This window comes from Cnephaeus nilssonii (assembly GCF_951640355.1).
Source record: "Cnephaeus nilssonii genome assembly, chromosome: 3".
NCBI lineage: Eukaryota > Metazoa > Chordata > Mammalia > Chiroptera > Vespertilionidae > Cnephaeus > Cnephaeus nilssonii.
This window is the reverse complement of record NC_137074.1, coordinates 96,367,741-96,386,989: the sequence shown is the minus strand read 5'-3', so window position 1 is coordinate 96,386,989 and position 19,249 is coordinate 96,367,741. Positions and strand designations below refer to the sequence as shown.

Genomic DNA, 19,249 nt, shown 5'->3' with positions numbered 1-19,249 from the left:
TAAATACACACACTATAATATTGGTTAGCTATTGTGGATAAAAAAGCTGCCAAAAATGTATTGTCCACTTCACATTGGAACATCTCCAAGCAATTGACTTTAGGATTTGAGCATTTGGGGATGCAAACTGGAATGCTACACCCTCCTTTACAACTGTCACTTCTTACCAAATCATTCTATCTCTGGGCATACTAGAAAGAATGAAAACAAAAACCTTAATGCTATGAACCCAGTTTATACACTGGCCTTCATCTGCAGCATGATAACCCCTGTTTTAAGAATCTATTGTTTTCTTTCAGATGGGTCTTGTCAGAGAGTCAATGTAATTTAGCTACAATAAAAAATTCAGAGCCATAGTAGCAAGTCTCCATTAAAAAACAAAACAAAAGGTACATGAGAAAGTAAAGCTATTCAAGCAAGAATAGAGTGCCCGAACATTAATTTGCTATAACAAGGACATAGGGAAAATATGAAAGGTCCTTGTTAGTATGCCTAGCTAACTGCGAGCCCTGGTTTAAGGAACTGAAGAAGAGCTGTAAAGAGGTTGGTCTATAAGTGAAATTTTAACAACATATTCACCAAAGAACAACTTAATTCTCAAAGCTTCCAATAACACAGTACATTCTTTTTGCCCAGTGATGGCACGATATGAATGTGGATGGGGTGCTGAGTGTTACCGCAGAGGAAATGCCTACAGATAAATGTATGTGTGCGTGTGGAGGGGCGCAGGGCGGGGGGAGAGAGCTCCCTAATTTCCAGTCACACTCTGAATTGATGGTTTATAAGCCAATAGGCTCTTTTACATTTATTTCTTTGAAATACTTCACTTCCTTTCTTCGTATAATTACCAACATTGTTTCTGACATAGATAGTTTAAGATTTCAGGAGGCACCTTTTTTTAATTGCATAGAAATAGAATTATGAAAAAGTGCCGACAAGGCAAAATGAGGAAAGCAGAATCAAATGCTCACCAATTACATTTGTAATTATGTTCTATGAGTTCTGCTAGTTAAAAGGACAATGACATTAGTTTAATAGGTTTTGCAGGAAGAGCATATAGGCATTTGCCAGCATGCATAAAGAACATTAGTACAGGAAAAGAAACATTTCAGGAAGAAAGCTTTTCATGTCACATATTTAGATTTCAAGACAATACAAAACATTAAATTGCTGTAACTACACAGCTATAGCACTCTATTGCAATAAGAAATACAGGATTCCTGGAGAATTCAAGAGACTCTACATCTATATGTTAATTAGTCACGTTTCTTCATTCAAATCAGATATCACACCCCCTCCCCCCCAACACACACACACAACACTCTACTCTGCTCCTTCCCGGCTCCACAATGCAGACACTGCAAACCGTTCCCTGCATTGTTTTCAGTCGCAGGCTTTTTATGGTAACACATGTGCCTGATATTGTTCTACTTTGTACAGAAATGAGCACCAGTGCTCCTTGTGGGAACATCTAAGCCCTCATTTTTTCCATTTCATAAAAGGGATACTGACATTTTGCTTCATCTCCAGCGTGCACACATATCCAGAAAACACTTGGGGATGATAATGCCAAGGCAAAGGTATGCACATGACGAGATTGCTGTGCAGCCCCAGGCAAGACGCATGTTGACGCATTTTACAGCGTGGGTGATGCATTCGTGCTGACTCTTTCTTGCCAAGCCCCTCAGTGACGGGCCGTACAAACATCTCAGACTGCTCTTCCGGACTGTTTATAAGTGGATAGGGACATTCTAACTAGCACTGCAAATCCTTACTTTGCCATTTAATTGGTCAGAGAAATGACTTGGCCAACGCATGCAGGAAATGATCACCTAGGAAATATGCAGACATTTTATTCTTTTAAGGTTGGTGATGGTAGGGGAAGGATTGTGTCTTTGGTAATTCTCTTTAAATTTGCATTGCTGCAAAGCAAAAGTGTTGTCTTAAATTAAGTAAAGGCCCGAAACCTAGGGTGAAGGCATAATTTGTCATCCAAACCAGGGCCATTTTGAGAGCAACAGGGGCACTGTAAAAATTTAGTTGCACTAAAGACATAAATTGGCACCATCCCTGAGAACTGGGACCTGGAGTCATCCCAGCCATAGCCCATGTCTGAGGCCCAGAACTGATGAATATATTGGGGGTGGGGGAGAATTCTATGTCCGGCAGCGTTATCAAATCTCCTCAGAGAATAAAACCTAAATTCTCAATCTGCAGAATTTAAGGATATGTGGCAAAGGTGTCTGCGCCACATATATGATTCATCCACAAAATTATAAACAATAGCAGGCAAGTAAACTTGATCTTTTAAAACTGTAAACGTATTTGTAACAAAATCACCCTCACTAATTAACAGCCTATACACAGTCAAATCTGCACCTTTAAATATAACAATGAAAAAGTACTGCACCTCCTCTCTCTGCAGCCTGAAGGGCCTCATTCAGTCACGTATTCCATATTCACAAGAAATGACTATTTTATAAATAATCAGAAACAACCATAAAAATAATGGTTTTACAAGTAACCTCTTGAGCTTCACAAAGGCAACAACGCCACCTTAAAGCTGTGTGAGAGCGTTCAAAGCCTGTATTTATAACTTCTGTGGCCAGGAGATTAAAACGTTTCCTTGGGAGTATAAAGCAAAAATGTCATTCCCTGAGAGAACCAGGGGATGGGAGAACACCCAGGCAGACCTACCTGGGAGAAATACATTTTACGGCAACTGGGCCTGGAACTGATTAGCCCTATATGTAGCGTTGCTGCTCAGCAGGAGTTAACATGCAGACATCACGATAAAATAAAAGCACTATTGAAAATCCTGATGTATTAAAAATGACGTAATAAGGATATATATATAAATACATAATTTGCAGTCACATATGAAGACAAGAGTTATGTCAACACAGTAAAATACAAAAACCTTAGGAAAGCTAGTACCTTTCCTGATACCCGCGTAGGTACTGGTCAGCCCATTTCTCTTCTTGCGGTGCCGGTAGAGCCAGATGCTGAAGACCATGAGGATGACCCAGCAGGCCGCCCCCAGGCCCGCGATGAACGCGGGCTGCTTCACCACGTCGGAGATCTGCTGGGCGAGGCTCACCTGGTCCTCGGGTGACACCGGGTTGCCATGAGAATCTGAAAAGCCATCTTCAGATTAATTTGGGTTTAAATCTCAGTAAGATAATGAACTCGTAACTTACATAATATAAAACTGCCATCATTATTTTGTTCATGTTTGGACAATAGCTTCCGTTTCTTAATGCGCAACTCCAGCATTTTTAGTTAAAATAGTTCATGAGGCCCTAACCGGTTTGGCTCAGTGGATAGAGCGTCGGCCTGCGGACTCAAGGGTCCCAGGTTCGATTCCGGTGAAGGGCATGTACTTTGGTTGCGGGCACATACCCAGTAGGGAGTGTGCAGGAGGCAGCTGATCGATGTTTCTCTCCCATCGATGTTTCTAACTCTCTATCCCTCTCCCTTATTCTCTCTGTAAAAAAAAAAAATCAATAAAATATATTTTAAAAACAACAACAATGTTGGATTCTATTTAAAAAAATAGTTCATGAGATTTTCAGCAAAACTATATTTGTTTTATTTATTTTAATTCAAAACAGATATGATATAATTTTATGGAATTTATTTTGAAACAAAGGCAATGGCACACAATTTCCTTTTTTTTTTTTTTACTCCAGAAAACTCCGTAGCTCATTGCTTAGATTAAGTTTCACAGGAAAGTGCTGAGGTAAACACAAAAGTACAATTGTAAAAAATGAAATACTCTACACAAGTATACAAATAAGGGGTCCCCAATAAGTAAGTATAAAAAAGATATACTTTCTCAGACTTTCATAGGAACCCTCAATTATACGTTCTAAAAAAAGGTAAGTAATTACATTTTATTTCCTGTATAAGGTAGAATTTGAAAAAAAAAAAATACATGCTGTGTCTTTCATCTTTCCCATCGCCACCCACACCCCCCACCCCCACCCCCACAGACTATATTCTGACTCTTAACTGTCTTAGCAACACATTATGTGAACCTATGTTCAGAAGGGGCCTATAAAATTCAGGATTATTAAAAAGCAATGATAAATGAAGATAATGCTACCACTGAACAAACTATAAATAATCTTTCCTTTGAAATACTAACCACCATAAGGAATAGATATAGGAACACTAAATATGGACAGGAATGATCATGTTTTATAAATCAAATAGGCTTATGTTTTCTGACAGCTATTTTGATTAAAAAATTAAAAATGGATGAAATTTATGGCTATTAAAATTTACTTATTTTCTCTTTATGTTTAAACCTACTAAGATATTAATTTTTCGAGCCCACCATTTCATCGGCACACAGAGCCGTCCGGAATTCTGCAGAAAACCGGAAGCTGTTGCTCTGTCATCAAAGCAATACCCTACGCTGCGGGCCCCGACTGCGGCCAGGCTGGAGGGCGGCCAGTGGGCAGAGTCCCCACTCGGTCTGCAGTGTGAATGTTCTCCCCCCACAACATCTGGTGAAGCAAGAAGGTGTCTGCCCGCTTCTCTACGATGGGGCTTTCTTACGATTGTTATATCATTTGACTCTGAAAATCTTCTGCTATTGCAGCCTGCTTTAAAAGAGAAACATTGGTCCCATCCCTCCATTTTTGTTGTTCAGAAAAATAATTGGTATAACTCACCATATCTGAGTAACATTTCTCCAACAGAAAAGTAAATCCTACAGGGTACCTTTCCTTATTACATATACTGCATTCCAATCAGACACGGTCGGAAAAAGCAGCAGCATTCAATGAATAAGAAAAACAGCCTTTGGAAAATAGCCGCGGCTTCTGTGTAAAATGGCTACATTGCTACTTACACGTGTGTGTGTGGTTTTTATTTGTTTTTCTCTCTTGAACAGAATTTCAGATTTTATCCTATGGAGGGTCAAGGCTGAAAAACCTATTTTCACAAGCAGTTACCTGCCTTCAACTGTCTGTGGACTGAAAGTTTTATTTCACGTTTCAGACCCTTTTATCTATGGTTACCCTAAGAGCGCTTCATCTTCTGCAGGTTCGCCAAGCAGACCTAGTCTTTCTTCCTAACACGCCCTTAGTGTGTGCTGGGCCTGTGGATTCCATGGCTATGGGTGCAAGGTTAAGGCGGGTAGCTGCGGGTTTAACGGAGACAGCCAGGAGAGGTTCCACGCAGGCAGCCAGATGGGCTTAACAGAATACAATGCGGTGTGACTAGTGGATTAAAACAGCCGCTCTCCCTCCCAGTCTTTGTCTCACGGCAGCTGAGGCTATACTGAGATTCGGAAAAAAACCTGGAGCGAGCGCATTTACAATTTCAAGCAAACCATTTGTCCCTTAAATCCTGTGATTTAAATCTTAAAAATAAAATTCCAATTCATCTTTGAAAACCCAGGACTACAAGTCATATGTTATCAAAATAGGTAAATGACAACAACAATGTATAGGGTTATCACAATGTAACTTATAACTTCAATGTTAATACGTTAATACTGATATTTCATAAATCTGGGCAACTGTTAGAGTAAAAAAAGTCCATGTTTAAACTGTTTTCCCTCATATCTTATACTAGCAGCCCGTTTGCACGAAGATTCGTGCAATAGACCTTCATTCACCTGGCTGCCTGCACCAGTTTTCTGCCGGCACTGGGGCCCAGGCCTTGGCTGTGGCCACCGCCTTCTGCCTTCTTTCAGGGTCAGGGCTTGGCCCCGAGCGGCGGCCTTGGGCTCTGCTGCACCCCAGCGTCCCTGCTACGGATAGTAGGAGCCGACCCCCTGGTCATTGCCTGTGATCCGTACAGGCTCCCCGCTGGTGCCCAAGGCCGGGAAAGCCTCCGCCAGAGACTTTCCCAGCCTTGGGCTCCGCCGCACCCCAACGTCCCTGCGACAGTTTCCTGGTGGGCGTGGCTTGTGGGTGTAGCGAAGGTATGGTCAATTTGCATATTACTCTATTATTAGGTAGGATAACACTGTAGTTTTGCAATAAATGAACCAGAAATACATCATGAAGCTATTTTCACAAAAGTTTTATATATCAGCACTGTTTTCAAATGTGCAAAGTGTAAAAGGCAACCCAAAAAGCAAATTCTGGCCCATGGCTGTGGCAGGCAGCAAGCCATCCACTAAAGGCGGGAATGGGACTCCCACAGACTGGAGTTGTTGAGAGGTAGTTCCTAGCCAGTGCTTTCTTTTTGTGATGTTCCCATTCATCTATTAGGAATCACGTGGCTGAGTTTTGGGCAGCAGCCACGGGCACCATCTCCAGACCTGCACCATTACACCCTCCCACGAACTGTGTTTCAACACTTCCTTTCTGCTCACCAGGGTGAACCTTGGAAGCCTCCTCAGCCATGTATGTTTGCAACGGAGTCGCTCCCCACAGCCTTTGGCTTCAGGTGGACTTCACTGTGTTATGCAACCACAATTCTGCACGTGTGTCTGTTACAGCAGCTAGCATCGTCTTAACAATGGAACATCAATAACTTTCCAAAGCAAATGGAAAGTTCCTTATGTTCAGCATTAAAGTTTATTCAAAGCCAAATGTTTCTTAATTTTGTTTAGAAATAATTTCTAGGACATCATCAGTATTATCAACATGCAAAAATACTATGTACTTATTTGTTAAGTATAAAGATTCATATATCTGATCCTTTTTCATAATTTAGCAACTGACAAAATATTACTAATGCCTGACTTCTGATCTGGAACAATCTAACACAAAGTTGACATATACTTCTCGGCATCTTTCACAATTTAAATGTCGCCTCTTAATATCTGACCCGCTCCTCTTCCCTTTCCATTTGCAATAGTATTTTGTGGCTGTTTTTGATGTTTGTTTTAGATTATATTGGTAACCACTTCCTAATTTGTATCTTATGTTCATGCCACATTTTCTATAGTGAATTTTTGTAATGAAGGATTCTGTCAGTTTTTTTCCTATTCATCTAACTTTTAATGCATGCATTTAACTTGATAAATAATTAGCATATAAACATATTCCGATGTACTCTGGCATCTCAATCTATATTTTGTTATAAAAAGCAATCATAATTTTAAATAGACAAAAATGGTAAATATAAATTGCATAATGCTATAACCTTCTAATACCTAGTATAAGCTTTACATGGAAGTTTGTTTTATTTTAATCCAAACAATTGCAATTTCCATGAAGGTGTACATTGTGTCTTGTTTGCTGAGGTACCTTTGGTGCTCAATTAATTGTATTTTTTGACTAGATGAGAAAATTTAACAGGGCAGGATTAGGATCATACTGAATACTGACAGCGTTTTGCTTGGAAAATCATTGAATGTGCGCTTGGATAAATTTAAGGTTAGTTGTCCTATATATTAAATCCAACACCATTATATTGTAGCTGCATTGCCACATTCCACATTCTATTCAACTTACAATGGTGGCTCCCCTACATAAAAATAAATAAATAAGTAAAAAGAAGAAGAGGCCAAAGGACAGAGTGATATACACTCTCAACCGGGATCTGCACCAGCACTTACCTAGTTGGATAAACTGCGGCTCGCTCTTCACCCCTGGCCCAGCCCCCGTGCTGGCGGCCACCTCCACACTGTACCGGACCCCGGGGACCAGAGAGGGAATGACCACAGAAAGTGTGGAACCATCCACCGTTTTGTTTATATGGTAGCGCGTTTCATTGCCCAAACACCAAACCTGTCAGAAGGACACAGTGAATGTTAATCTAGTAAATTCTTTAAGTTAATGCAAAGATCAACATAGTATTGTGGTTTTAGATCTAGTCAGAGTTCAGATCTATCATGAACCTAATGCGGGGAATTTCAGAAGTCTATTTTTGCCTAGGATCTAGTTCTCAAAAGACTCTTCTAGGCAAACCTAGTGTTAGTAGAATCTTCAAGACCTTTTTAAACTTTCTCAAATACATTGTTTTCCTTTAAGTGTTTTTATAAATATTTTTATTGTTGAAAGAATTACATATATATCCCCCCTTTTCTCCCCATAGACCCCTTCTAGCACGCCCCCACCACCCACCCCAAACCTTCACCACTGCATTGTCTGTGTCCACGGGTTATGTTTTACGCATACTAGTTCTTTGGTTGATCTCTTCCCACCCACCCACCCCTACCTTCCCTCTAAGATTCGACAGTCTGTCCCATGCTCCTATATCTCTGGGTCTATTTTGTTCATAATTTATTTTGTTCATTAGAGTCCACATATGAGTGAGATCTTGTGATAAAGTGAGTCTACAAATTTTTGCTTGAAGACACTAGTTGCTATGATAACGTGTGTTTTTAATAAACAACAAGAAATCATTTGCCAGGGGAAAAAAAGTTCCTAGCAAAAAGCTGTGCACATCCCGATAAAGAACAATAACTTATCTACCACCATGCAGCATTTGCACTCCTACTGTGGGCGAGGTGTGATACTAGATTACCAGATGTCACAAAATAACGATGAGGGAGAAACTCCAAGTCTAGCACTTTACTTCAACAGTTCTTTGGGATAAAATCACCTGGTGCTATAGCCTTTTCTAAATAACCAAAAACCAAACCAAGAAGCAGTGATTTAAAAAGAGACAGACCTTAACTTACATAAGTATGGTTATTAAAATATAACTAGCCTTAGCTGGGTGGCTCAGTTGGTTGAGCATTGTCCTGTACACCAAAAGGTTGAGGGTTCAATCGCTGGTTGGGGCATGCATGGGAAGCAACTGATGGGTATTTCTTTCTCTCCCTCTCTTAAATAATAAATACATATCCTCAGGTGAGAATTATATATATATTTATATATATAAAATTCTCACCTGAGGATATGTATGTATTCATGTATGTGTGTATGTATGTATGTATATATATATATATATATATATATATGTATGTATGTATATATATACACTGTTTATATATATATATATATATATATATATATACACATATACTGAACATAAGAATCATCCCAGGATTTTACTCAGCCTATGATATGTTATAACTATTAACAATGAGAGAAAATTAGCACACTGATCTTGTAGTTAATGTGAATATTAATTAGTCTTTGATAAAATATTGGATTATAAAGAATAACATCTGACATGAAAGAAAAATGTTCTTATAAGAAAATTATTATATATCTCATTAACTTTGATAATGGCATTTGTTATAGGAAATTATTTTCAGGAAATAAAGATTTCTGCTCTAGACTATAATTCTTAATTTGAATTTCACACTAAAGGATTACTTATTCATAGGTTAATCTTTGGCAATGTCCAAAGATATGAGTATGGTGCATGACAGTACATGAATTCAGTTTCCATAAGAAAATGATCTATGAAGTAGTAAAACATGCCCTATGTTCTTTATGAAGCAAGATGTGGGATTAGCTTCAAGTAGCCTATTGTCTAATAGGAAATGGGATTTAAAATAAATCTAAGAATATCAGTGTCCTCTATCATGAGGGTACTAACCTTTACTTTATCTTTGAAAGTTAATATTATTTTAATATAGCTTCAATGCATAACACCAGCGAATGGTCAGAATCTATACCAGGATCTGACCATTTGGAAATAAAGAGTCCTTTGTGATTTTTTCCTCCCAATTACATTACGCAGCTGAACCAAAGCCACAGACCGATTTTGTACCAGTCAATCAGGTTCAGAAAGGCATTTTATTATTTTAAATTGACCGTGAAGTTAAGTGAAATCCACTCTTTCGAATTTCTTCAGGAGAGAAATGAGTTCTGACTCTTAGGGGAAAATGCCTACATTACACAATTTTGCTGGAGAGCTGAGACATCACCTCATTTTAAATCCTTAAAAGTCTTCATAACAGTTTATTTTTCTAGAATGAACTATAGAATCCTGACACTCCCGGTATTAAAATAACCTTGAAACTCACAAGAAGGCACTTGAAACTGTCGAGACTGTTACATTTTAATGATACAATTACCCTAGAAGATCTAATTTAAAATATTTAAGTAATCACTTGCCAAAAAAGAAGTTCCTTGCAAAAAGTCTTGAGAAAGAACAACAACTTATCTACCATCATCCAGCATTTGCATTTATGTATTTAAGTATTTTAAATACTTTGGGAAAGTTGCCCCTTTAAGTACACAAATTTTCAGTTTATATTTTTAAAAAATAATTTAAAAATAAAATATTATACCTAAAATTAAGCTCAGTATATATGGTTATTGTGCAAATCATTTGCTACTCCAAAGAACATTTGTTGTCTTTATTTGGGCCTTAACAAAGAGCACACAGCATAAACATTCAGAAAGGTCTACCAAGATATATATGCAAGAGCCCTATTAGACCTACGGAATCAGAATTTCTGAGCATGGTAGCCAGGCATCTATATTTAAAAAATAAGCTACAGTGATTCTAATGTTAAGCATGTAATTACCTGTATAAGGTAAATGTGTTTACCTTCTTAACATCAGTTTCATATCAATAGATACAGTATAAAATATTTAGATATGAGATAATCTACTAGTAATTAGAAAAATACTCAGGCATCATAGAAATTTTAAGCAGGGTCTAGAGAAATAAATTTTTTCTACTTAAAATTTTTCTAGTATGTAGTGTATTTACATAAGTGTTGAAAAAATACACATAAATATATTTTCTATTGTGATTGTCCTGATTCTAATTCATTTATCGTAACTCATTTAACTATCCCATAATACAAAACAGATTCATTGATAGGATAAATGCCATGTTCCTAACTTAGTTTTTATTCTTCCTTGGTATGCTTAATATATATTTTCACAAAGTGATTTTTATATAAAACTCTCTAAATACAGTGAGTAGAGAGGATGACTTCACAGGAAAAAGTAATTATTCAGAATCATTAGATTAAATCCCTTGACACTATATCACATTAAAAAATTCATTTAAACATACAGAAATTTATATTTGAATTTCCTCTGAGACATGAAATATTGCTTAGAAACTAAAACAATGATTACAGATAAAAATGATTTTCATGTACAGTAAATATTTATCTTAGTTCCAAAGTTGTAAGCTTTCAAGCCTACATACTAAAAAAAAAAAGAAGACCATATTTGATAGAATGTGAACCCACAGACAATTCTATAGGGCAACCTATACAATATATATTTAAGTTATTTTTAGGGCAAAAAAAATAGCATTTCATTGGTTGTTTATGTGGTATTACATCAATTTAAATATTATGAGATGAAGTAGATTCTCTCTTTTAAATTAATGTTTTTCAAATAGTTTAAGAATTAGTATTCCACAATTACTGAATAAACAGGAAAATGTTTTTAAACAATTTTTACATACTGTATGCAGACCAGCAGATGGCGCCAAATATCCATGCACAATGTAACCAAGGTTTCTTTTCCTTTTCTTTGTAGGGGAAGAGGGATGTCCATCAGTAAATTACTATGTAGGGATTACCTTGTACTCTTGGACCATTCCATTTTGAGTGTCTTCTGGAGGAGGCTGCCAACTAACAAGAATTGCAGTTCCATTTCCATCATTCTTTGATACAGTTACACCTTGAGGTGGGGCACTGGGTGCTATTAAATTGTTTCAAAAAGTGAATATATTATCAGTGGCATTAGAGGACATTAAAAACAGGCACTTAAAATATACAGTCAAATAATAACTATATAAAATTTATATCAATATATGCACATGTTTTAAAGAGGCTTCTCATCCCAAACTAAGTATTTCTCAATGTTACTAATGCATTGTTACTGTGAAAGTTTCATAACCAACATTACAGAGATTATCTCCACAAAAATTCCAAGGGAAATCCCTATTTTTTTATCCTGCTACCTTAGTCACATGTTCTCTATAAAAGAGTTTAAAAAGTATGAAGATGAATGCATCATCCATGATATTAACTATATTCTATCATTTATATATTCAAAGTAATAAAGACATTTTAGGAAATGTTCTGGAGAATAGTTGTGACATGTAACCTTTGACCTTTACATAAATATTAATTTGTAATTTCCAGTTATAGGGTGGCCAATCATACCAGTTTGTCTAGAACTGAAGGGTTTCCAGGGACATGAGTCATAAGTATAAAATGCTAACCCTGGAAAGTCCTGGGCAAACCAAGACATTACTCACCTTATTTACAAGTCATTACTCAAGATAACATTTAATAAATGAATGGCAAATAATGCAAAGGCAAGCAAATTGAAGACATTCCCATCTTTAAATGTGAATTTTATTTCTGAACGATTAAATATATCTATATAGGACATTAAGCAATACAATGTTCCACATTTGCACATTTTTCTATAGGCCTCTATTAAAGCAATTTATAATAGTTCTAATTAAACAAATTCTATTAGCAAAATATAATGTTCAATATAAAAAGAAAGTTAATAATGTCACTATTAACATAAAAAATTTTCAATCATGTTAATAAAAGCCTAACAAATGTACTGTGAAACACATAGAAATCACACACTTCATTATACTTACCTTCTTCCAGGGTTTTAGCAAATTTAATTTCACTGTCTGCTCCTTGAAATTCATTAAAAAAAGGACGAGCCTTAATTTCATAGTTGACTCCCTTTTTGAGATCAGGGATAACCACACTATTTTTGGTTGGCGTTCTCACTTCAAAAACTAACCACTCCGATTCCCCATGGTTGGCTCCAGATGGCCGATAAAGAATTTTATATCCTTGAATATACTGAGACTGTTGGTCCACCTATTAAAATGACAAATAAAAATGTAATCATTAATATCTTTCTGTTGGTTTATTAGAAAATTATGAAAATTGGGCTTCATTCTGTGGTTTTCAAATTTACACAAAGCAGAAAACTAAAAACAGATCACTATCTTTTTTAATGTGTTTCATTTTTCACCTTAATGTATAAATTAGGTATTAATGTTGATACTTCATGCAGAAATGTAAGTCATCAAAGAACTTCTGTAACAATATCTGGAAAGATGTCTCTCAGTGTTCAGGGGGATGAGGAAAAATGTGTTTATCTACTTTCTAATTTTTAAAGCCTAATTAATACTTAATGTAGAACTATTTATAAGTTAAAAAATGTGATCATCCTATCACAAGTTTTATCTTCATGATTAACACTCTGTGTCTTCCCTCTAAGACTGATAAAGTCCATTATTGCAGCATAATAGATAATATACACAAAAATAAACTTTTCTCTGTTTAAAGCCAGTTTACAGATACCATCATAAAAAGATTACATTATGAAGTTATTGGTGGAGTGAGCAACACACACACACACACACACACACACACACACACACACACACACACACACTAGGGGCCCAGTGCATGAAATTCGTGCACGGAGGGGGGTTCCCTCAGCCCAGCCTTCACCCAGATTTGGTTTTGATTGGTCACTTTCTATGCCAGTCAGTGTCTCCAGGCCTATCTCTGGGCCTGATCAGAGAGGCGGGGAAGATTAGCAGCCCCTGTGGAGGCCTGGAGAGAAACAGAGGCGTGGCTGCTGGCGAAGACCAGAGAGAAAGAGAGAGGCAACAGCTGATCAACAGCTGCCACAGAGGCTGTGAATCAGACCCTGGGGTAGGTCTGCCTGCCTGTTTAGGCCAGATCCCTGTGGGCAGTCGGACATCCCTCTTGTAATCTGGGACCACTGGCTCCTACCTGCTCACCTGCCTGCCTGCCTGATCGCCCCTAACTACCTCTCCCTGCCTGCCTGATTGCCCCTAACTGCCCTCCCCTGCCGGCCTGATCTCGCCCCGAACAGCCCTCCCTTGCCAGCCTGATCTCGCTCCTAACTGCTCTCCCCTGCCAGCCTGATTGCCCCTAACTGCTTCTGCCTGCTTGATCCCCCCCTAACTGCCCTCCCCTGCTGGCCTGATTTCACCCACAAATGCCCTCCCCTGCAGGCCTGATCTCACCCCCAACTGCCCTTCCCTGCTGGCCAATTTGGTTCTGATTGGTCGGTTTCTATGCCAGTTAGCGTCAAAAGCTCTGCCTCATAGGCAGCCATTGGCTCATCACAGTTCACCCAGATTTGGTTCTGATTGATCGGTTTCTATGCCACTCAGTGTCTCTGGACCTATCTCTGGGCCTGATCAGAGAGGTGGGGCTGATCAGCAGCCCCTGTGGAGGCCTGGAGAGAAACAGAGGTGTGGCTGCTGGTGAAGCCCGGAGAGAAAGAGAGAAGCAACACCTGATCAACAGCTGCCATGGAGGCTGCGAATCAGACCCTGCCTCTCTCTTCGGGCCTCTCTCTGGGCCTGATCCGCAGCCCCGTCGGCAACCCAGCACTGACTGCAGGACTGACTTCTGATGTTCAGTCGAGCCTTCGGCCAGTCATTACAGACCTTGGGTTTGTATATAATATAAACATATGTGTATATATATAAATTAACTATCTGTTGTATTTTTTCCACATAATAATTTCCCAGAGGTCACCTGCATATTAAAACCACGATCAAATACTGCAACAACAACAACTCACTGTCCAGTGAACTTCGATTGAAGAGGAAGAGAGGATGGTTGGGTTGTGGAGGTGCAGTACAACATCTCCCAGTTCCCTCTGGACCTGCTTGTGATCCACCCCCTGACTTGTTGGGGGAACATCTGCAAAAACCCAAGAATACTGTGTCAGATCTTACACAATGTCACTGATTTGAGTGAAAACTCGGTGAAACAATCCTCTCATTCATTTCAACTCTCAGAAAAGAAGAATCATTGTGACTGGGAAGCCAACCTGTGATACAGAATAAAATAGGAACAAAGTGACCTTTTTATTAGGAGGATAGGGAGGCACATAGATGATAGATGATAGATGATAGATGATAGATGTAGATGTAGATGTAGATATAGGTAGGCAAAGATAACAGTGGCAAGCAGCAGTATTTCAGAACTCCTCTTATCAGGTAATGCTTGTTTTCTCTGAAATTGAGCAGCCTAGTTAGTGCAATCCCCACTCAGTTTGTTATAAACTTCTGTAGTGACTCTAACTATGTAAGAAAGAAAGAGCCTGAAATTGCAACACCATAGGTGGGTAATGTAAAGAATGGAGATAATAAGTGAAAAGCAAGCACAAAAAAGAAGTTAGACACCTTACATCTTATAAGAAGAACCTGGATGTCTCCCAAATTAGGTGATTAAGTTAGTGGCTATGATGGAGGAATACAGAAGCCACCAGTAAAATAGGATAGGATAGGATAGGATAGGATAGGATAGGATAGGATAGGATAGGATAGGATAGGATAGGATAGGATGGGACAGGACAGAATAGGATAGGGTAGAATAGAATAGGGTAGAATAGAGTAGAGTAGCATAAATCTGATGAAAAAAGGTACTTATATTTAACTGATGATAGTTTGGTTTAGTTTAATTATAGTGCCACTGCAGAGAAGGTTTAACAACAAGTTTTTAATCTGAAGTACACCAACATTTTAGAAAGGAGACCAAGAACATAGTAAAAAATAGTGTTCATTTATGCTGCATTTTTTTCCCAACAAGGATTGTTTTTTTTAATCTTTATTGTGGAAAGTATTAACATATGTCCCTTTTTCCCCCCATTGAGCTCTTCTAGCCCACCTCCTTCCCCCCACCCCAGGCTTTCACCACCCTATTGTCAGTGTCCATGGGTTATGCATATATGCATACAAGTTTTTTTGGCTAATCTCTTCCTACTCACCCAACCTCCCTTGCCTTTCCTCTGAGGTACCACAGTCTGTTCAATGCTTCTATGTCTCTGGATCTATTTTGTTCATTAGATTCCACATATGAGTGAGATCATATGGTACTTGTATTTCTCTGACTGGCTTATTTCCCTAAGCATAATACTCCCCAGGTCCAACCATACTGTTGCAAATGGTAAGAGGTTTTGTTTTTTTAATTTTTATTATTGCTGCATATTATTCCATTGTGTAAATGTACCACTGTCTTCTATCCACTCATCTGCTGAAGGGCACTTGGGCTGTTTCCAAATCTTAGATTTTGTAAATTGTGCTGCTATGAACAGAGGGGTGCATATATCCTTTCTGATTGGTGTTTCAGGTTTCTTAGAAATATATTGCTAGAAGTGGGGTCACTGGGTCAAATGGGAGTTCCATTTTTAATTTTTCGAGGAAACACCATACTGTTCTCCACCGTGGCTGCACCAGTCTGCATTCCCACCAGCAGTGAACTATGGTTGCCTTTTCTCCACCCACATCCTCGCCAACATTTGTCCTTTGTTGATTATAGCCATCTGACAGGTGTGAGGTGATACCTCAGTGTCCTTTTAATTTGCATCTCTCAGATGATTAGTGACTGAGAATTTTTTCATGTCTCTTGACCTTTGGTCTGTCCTCTTTATTGATGTGTCTACTTAGGTCCTTTGCCCATTTTTTAATTGGGTTGTTTGTCTCTCTTTTGTTAAGTTGTATGAGTTCCCTGTATATTTTGGAAATTAACCCCTTATTGGACGTATCATTGGCAAATATGTTTTCCTATGCAGTGGGATCTCTTGTCATTTTGTTGATGATTTCTTTTGCTGTGCAGAAGTTTTTTATTTTGATGTAGTCCTACTTATTTATTTTCTCTTTTGTTTCCTTTGCCCTGGGAGGTGTATTCATAAACACATTGTTATGTGAGATGCCTGAGATTTTGATGCCTATGGCTTCCCCTAAGATTTTTATGGTTTCACGTCTTACATTTAAGTCTTTTATCCATTTTGAGTTTACTCTTGTGTATGGTGTAAGTTGGTGGTCTAGTTTCATTTTTTTTGCATGTACCTGTCCAATTTTTCCAACAACATTTATTGAAGAGACCCTCCTTCCTCCATTGCATGCTCTTGCCTCCTTCGTCAAATTTTAATTGAGCAAAATGGCTTGAAGGAAAGGTTTTGTTAAACTTAATAAAGTTATTATTAAATAAAAATAGCAATTTCTATAGAGATGTTCTAAATACAGATGTTTTGCTTTGTTTATAATAGCTAAAGAGAACACTGGTGAAAAAGAGGAGAAAATAAAGTTTTGTTTTGCATCCCAGAATTCTCCGGAGAATATTGTATGTAGCACATATATTCTAGATTACTTGCCATCCATAAACAACAGACACAGCATTTTTATTTTTCTGAATGATTAAATACTTTCAAAGAGCTTACAGTATAGATGGCAAAACATGGATGAAAATGAGGCTAGTGAGTATCTTTGAAGGAGTCCAGGGAAGACAGGCAGATGGGAGAGAAGACTGACCAAGCCCTGTCCAACACTCTGATAAATAATACCCTGAATAAATGGTCCTTCTCACCATGGAAAACAGTAGGGAGTTTCCTCAAAAAATTAAAAATGGAACTTCCATTTGACCCCGTGATTCCACTTCTAGGAATATATCCTAAGAGACCCAAAACACCAGTCAGAAAGAATATATGTACCCCTATGTTCATAGCAGCAAATTTACTGGGACTATAAACTTAGAAAAATACTGAGATGATTTTTGTTTTTCATACTTTATCCTACCTTAGAATATCTTTGGCTAATACTGGTCCTCAGGCTACCTAAGATCACAGCCTATAGATAGAAAGCACTTGGTTGTCAGTTTTCCATCTCAGGCATATTTCATTCCCTACTGTCTCATTTGCTCCTGTAATGTCAGCTCTCTCCAATCTCCAGGGTAAGACTAAATTACTTGGAATAAGACAGACTTGGGCTTGCATCCCAACTCAACAACTTTACAGCTACCTACCACTGCGGAGATTTTGGGACTTCACATATCTTCTTCACATGTTAAGGTGACGTTGATGAGCCACTTCTCAGGACTGCATTTGGTAAGGCATGTAAAGTCCTTTCTTTGAGTGCAGGGATCTCTACATACAGAGTGTGCTCATTAAACATTGGTTGAGTTAAAATGATTTAGTGTATGGGAAAGACACATTATTTCAGCATCTGAACATATTCTCCCATATGTAAGCTCCATCCTCAGGGATCCTTCTGCCTTGTAGGAAGTATCTTTAAGCAGGTACATAAACCCGTTTAAAGGGTTTAACTACTATGATTTAATTGCAATCCTTAATTTCTCTAGTTTGAGATAAACCGGTCAATTAATACCTTATTGGAAATGACTAAATTTCCTGGCCTAGTATAACCATTTTGACAACAGCAGTCTAGAATATTATTTTAGAAAATTTCCCAATAGAGAAACAAAAATGGAAAATATTGTCTAATAAGGTAATATTGAGAAGTTCACAAATTGGTCCATTATTGTTCTTGTTCTCCTCTGCCACCTGGAAGAAATATATTATAATGTAAATGGTCCTTCCCAATATTCAGAATTACAGTTGGAAGAAATCTCCAATATGATTCTATCCAGCTCCTTCCCCAATATGGGAACATACACACTCTCTGAGGGGAGAGTATTCAGGCCCACTTCGCTATGTATGGTTAAGGTTTCTTATCATCTATCCCATATCTATTCTGCACATCCGGTGTTTTTGTACATATTCCTTAAAAAATAAGGATCATGAATACTGTGTGGACAGGATGCGAAGATGAACAATAGCAGAAACATGGCAACAACTACCCTCCCCCAGCAATGACCACCACCACCCCTACTTGCTAGCTACTCATCTCGTCTTCCTTGCATTGTCAGATTTTGTCTTTGGGAAGACATTTTGATTGTCCTGTGATGTGGCTGTAACTCCAACTGTGACGAGGGTCTACCTGACTCCTGAACTGGAAACCATGCCCTCTATTTTTGCAGCGCTTACTTTTGACTTAAATGATGGGCCAGCACCAACAAGTGGGAATGACATTTTCGCAGAAATGGTTACAGAAATTATGCTTGCTCCTATGAATCAATTTCCAGCGTCTTTTCTGAATTCACTCTACCCTTGGCTTTTACCTTCCTGCTTACATGTTCTGCACCCCCCAGATATATGTTTCCATGTTCTTCCCCAGATTCCTGCTATAGAAAATATAGCGTGGCCCTCAGCTGGGCTTCATTGTATCTCAAAAGCAGTCTGAGAATTACACAATGAAATCTTTCCCAATTTTACTCCCAACTCATTGGTCCTGTTTTTTTGTCTGAAGTTAGAATAAGCATATCTTTTTTCACATGATAATCTCTTTAAATGTAATGAAAAAACATCATGCCTTCTCTAACATTATAATATTGAGGGTTAAATCCAAGATGCTTGGATTTCTTTTCAAATATGTGATTTTTACCCTTCATGTAGACACACCAACAATCTCCTCTTCTTAAAAGTCTACCTGAACACGTGGTGCTCAGAAAGGAACACTTACTCCATTCGTGATCTGACCT

The 19,249-nt window shown here is 38.2% G+C and overlaps 1 protein-coding gene across 1 annotated transcript in view; it reads right to left on the bottom strand.

The window, feature by feature from the left end:
• Window positions 1–19,249, bottom strand: part of ROBO1 (roundabout guidance receptor 1) — a 1,264,035-nt gene that overhangs the window by 54,334 nt on the left and 1,190,452 nt on the right. The window contains exons 15-19 of the mRNA XM_079766678.1: window positions 14,451–14,572; window positions 12,466–12,697; window positions 11,422–11,543; window positions 7,529–7,700; window positions 2,938–3,135 (exon numbers count right to left, since the gene is read on the bottom strand). Of these exons, the coding sequence (XP_079622804.1) occupies window positions 2,938–3,135; window positions 7,529–7,700; window positions 11,422–11,543; window positions 12,466–12,697; window positions 14,451–14,572 (846 nt within the window). The remainder of the gene's footprint in view (window positions 1–2,937; window positions 3,136–7,528; window positions 7,701–11,421; window positions 11,544–12,465; window positions 12,698–14,450; window positions 14,573–19,249) is intronic.